Consider the following 4,352-nt stretch of genomic DNA (forward strand, 5'->3'; position numbering starts at 1 on the left):
TGTAATGAGTAATATCCCTTGCTAGTTCATCTTAATTTTAAATCTACATTTTGCTATTGTTAAGCGTATTGTTTTTCTATAATTTCGCCTATAATTTTAATATGAACTATGTGGGCGAATAAGGAATATAAGGATTTTCCGGTCGCTTTGCAGAAGCTCTTGCTGTTACATTTGCAGTAAAAGTTTCCCTTAAAGCAGTGTATAATAATTGTATAAATATATAACAAATATTTCTTTATCTTAAATATTAGTATCAGATGTACGAAACAGATACAAGTGGCTAAAATTGGAATAAACTTGTAATCCACGCTTAAAGCAGCCCTTTAAACGTGTGTTTACCTGCGTTAGTTGACGCAGTTTTGTTAACCATTCCACAGTCGCGCCTAAAATTTGAACACGCGACATCTTCTCATTTTCCCCCTGAAGTTGTTTAAACAATTTAAAATCGCAAAACAACGTGCAATAACGCACATAGACACACAGGTAAAACTGATTAAAGGGAAACAAAGTATTGGTAACTAGCAACCTGCGCTTATTTCTTTACTTTTAATACGAAGACGAAAGATTCGACTTTTAATAAGAAGACGATACAGTCTTATCTTTCGCTTGATGCTTTTGATAGAAAGGTGAAAGATTCGATAGAGAGGTAAGCTGGAAGGGAATACTCCGGCATATTTTTCCCCTGATATTTTTGATAGAAAGGTGACAAATTCGATAGGAAAGTAAGATAGGGCAGAACGGTGGGTACTCAAGCTTATGTTTCGCTTGAAATTTTTGATAGGACGACGAAAGATTTGATAGAAAAGCAAGACAGGAGGGAACACCGAGGCTTATTTTTCGTTTGATATTTTCGAGGCAGGAAGGTGACAGATTCGATAGAAAAGAGAAGTAAGACAGGTCAAAGATACTCACGTTCCGTTGTCGGCAAGCGCGGGCTGTGGCCAAGCACGTGGCACAGGTTCCTCCTTGAGTATCTGCCTCATATCCTGAGGCGCGAAAACGAGGGGCGCCCGTGGGTGGTGATGAGGTGGTGGTGGTGGCGGAGCTACGCTCGCTCCGTACAGCTTACGTCCCCAGTGGCCTTCAAGTTCGACGGGGCTTCCGCCCCCAGTGGCGGGCCCCGTGCCACCCCCTGCGCCGAGTCCGAGCCATGGCGACCCCCCAGCACCCACGATCGTGGAGCTGGGTAGGAGACCACTCCACTCGTCGGACCGCGTCGTGAGGCCGTACGGACTCTCCTGGGGCAACAGGCTTTCTCCTTCTTGTTGCCACCCTTCGCGAGAACCTCTTTCGCGGCTGATCGAGAGAAACTCTAACCTTTCGGTCAGAACGCTCCTCTCCACCGCCACGAGTTATCACGATGTCGCATCAATTAAAGTCCTCCTTTGAACTTCAATTCCCTCTTGTCGTTCATTAAATGTCCTCGATCGAATAGCAACGTTCGACCTCGTCACACCATCAGATCCCGATAGCCGACCGAGTGTCGGCGTCTACGCACTTGCTACGACAATTGTAATTCCGCGAGGAGAGAGAAAAAAGACAATTTTTTTTGTTTTTTTTTTAGATTCACGAGTTCGCGGATTAATTAAACACACGAGTACCTTATCTCTCTCTCTCTCGTATTTTTCTCTGTTCCACTTTGACCACTTTGTTTCGTTCGTTCACTTAGACTCTTTGTTTACAACGGTTCGCGCAAGTTTCTTGTGTTCGCGATCGTCACTAAACTTCGTCACTCTTTCGATATCACTTACTTAGCCGCCGCGTAGCACCCAGTCGTTGTCGGTAATACAGGTGTGCGAAGGGTGAAGATCTTACGAGGATCTTCCTACCTTTCCCGGGAGTATTTTTTCGAACCTTCGATTCTCCTGTCAATTTCTCGATCTAGCTTCCTAAACGTGTGTACGCGTGACTCCTCCGAGATTCTCGAACGATCCACCTGGGATGAAACGATCGAGGTGGATACGCGTACAGTAGCGGTAATCTGAGCAGCGGGCGATGGTGGCGTGGTGCGTATATCGTCGGCACGAAAGTGTCGGTAGGGTGTCTCGTGACCAGAAGAGGTCCTTCGAGGTCCCCAGCCGCGCGTTGCTTCCCGTTACGGCGCCGCTTGTCGAATGTGTCAGGGCCGGCACGAGCGGCGTGCTAGCGGGTCCCAACGGGGATGGGCTTCGAGGTTTTCAATGGGTGTGGCTGGCAGGAACGCGGCGCAACGACCAGCCTGTCGAGTTCGCCTTGCCCATCCTCGATTCTCCTCCAATCCACCGTCTCCCCGCCGGCCAATCACCGTCGATGTCCTTCCACGCCACCGACGCCCATCTCGGATACCAAAGACGGTGGCGCCGCGACGGCGACGTCACGAGGCTGTCATTACGGCGCGCGCCGCTGACACTCCAGGCCGACGTCGTGTCTCTCTTCCATCCGACACGACCTTCGAACTGCGATTATTAAATCGAATGATCGGCGAACAGTTCCCCGGTTACAAAAGTCGGTCAGGTACATCGTTCAATTGACATTTGAGAAAAACCGATTACACGGACACGGCCACATTTTTCATTTAAAACGCCAAAATAGCATTCGTCCCGGTTCACCCCGCGCGGCCAACTATCGCGTATAGTGGATTTATCGTAACTTTTTCTAATTTGAAAATTGTTGCAATTGTTTTTGCGTAACTTTCTTGTTGACCCTTTCGCCGCGGCGCGCTTGAGAGAAAAAGTGTTCGCTGTGTAGGCGGAGGAAACAGTTGTTATTCAACGCTGGTATAAAAGTAGCTGTGATTGAAAATCAACTGTTTCGTGATTATTTGTTCGATTATTATCTGTGAAGTGCGAAAATAAATTAATCAATTCTCTGTATTACATGGGCGTACGTGTACGCTCTTCGTAAACGAGTGACTTTTACGGAGCGTGCATATACCTACGCCCTTCTTAGCCAAAGGGCTGAGTTCAAATTTGAAAATACCTTTGGTTAGGCACATTAAACACTTATTTAATATATAACGAATTATTGTTATTAATAAAATTTAGTAAATTTGATTGATTTGGTCTTTCAAGGTATTGAATTCTACTTTTTCTTTCTTCAAATATCCTCACTTTTTACACTTTTCGTCTCGTGGAATGTAAACGTTTTCGCGCGAAAGCAGAGTTTAATTTTCCAAATTCCACTCACATTGATTACGTTTCACGGTAAAATGGAAGTTTCGATTTCGAATCGAAGCATCGAAATCGATCGAATTTTCCTCCAGCTTCGTAACTCTCGTTGCAAAGGCATTCCTTTATTCCGCCTCGCGGTCGAACTATCGCTAGTTACTCGAGAAATTCCATCGGCAATGCTCGAAGCGAGAATAAAACTATGTGCAAAAAGAAAACATAATCGACGTGGCTGAGAAGAAAATAGCTGCAATGACTGGTGTCCTCCGAGTATTTGCAAGTTGGTATGCTGAAATACAGCTCGATGGCGGAGCAGTCGGTGTCCTTTTCGGGCGAAACGTCGACGTCTGGCAAGGAAGCTATCTTGGCGTGCAGACATTTAATGGCAGGTGCGTCACGTATCGCGAAGAAACACCTCACTCTGATGTGGAAGCTGCCTCGAACTCGCACCTAGCCTGCCCCAGTTTTTATCGAAGCGTAATCAAGTACGGGGAAATCCATGGTCTCTCCCTCAGGAGACCATCGTGAGCCTCACTAACAACTGGTTTACCTGATCTTCGTCTTGTCAGGTTTAGCGTTCTTGGTAATTTTCTACACCTGGTTATCACTTGTCTTCAAAGGAATAAGCGTTCAAAGAAGATGTTGCTTTCGTCAGTTCTTACGTACGAATCAAAGATCCACCGTTTTCTAGATCATTAATTGGCAGTGACAACTCGAGGATAAATTGTACATTGTTGTTTACCATAAATGGGAACATGGAGATTCTCTGATCCTACAATTTAGTGCTGTTTATACTGTATCATCGGTTTTAATACACGAGTGGTACAGTAACTTCAACGAGCATTCAGTGGTATCATAAAATCTATAAATGGCATTAATAAGATAAGCAAAAATGACGATTACAGTTTTGTTTCTCAATACTTGTTTATTGAGCAAAAATGATTTCCACGTGAAAAGTACAATTTCAATAAAAATGAAAAAATGAGGTTAATAAATAAAAACGACGAACATAGTCGTATGTTTTTCATTAATATTTATGTATTAAGCAAAACTTATTTCCACGTGAAAATTAAAAATTGCAAATTGTGATTGATAATTTAATAAAAGTATGAATTCAAAATTACTAATACGATAATTGTACAAAAACTGTGTTTCAGTTAATTATTATAATATGCACGAAATAATTTCATGTTGTTTAATTTGTTC

At 43.8% G+C, this 4,352-nt stretch overlaps 1 protein-coding gene across 1 annotated transcript in view; it reads right to left on the minus strand.

Moving 5' to 3' along the window:
* Positions 1-983, minus strand: part of LOC108574421 (transcription factor collier) — a 123,936-nt gene extending 122,953 nt beyond the window's left edge. Inside the window, exon 1 of the mRNA XM_017937007.1 lies at positions 913-983. Coding sequence (XP_017792496.1) covers positions 913-983 — 71 coding nt within the window. The remainder of the gene's footprint in view (positions 1-912) is intronic.
* Between the last annotated feature and the right edge of the window lie 3,369 nt (positions 984-4,352).

This window comes from Habropoda laboriosa, unplaced genomic scaffold (genome assembly GCF_001263275.1).
Source record: "Habropoda laboriosa isolate 0110345459 unplaced genomic scaffold, ASM126327v1 scaffold214, whole genome shotgun sequence".
NCBI classification, from domain to species: Eukaryota; Metazoa; Arthropoda; class Insecta; order Hymenoptera; family Apidae; genus Habropoda; species Habropoda laboriosa.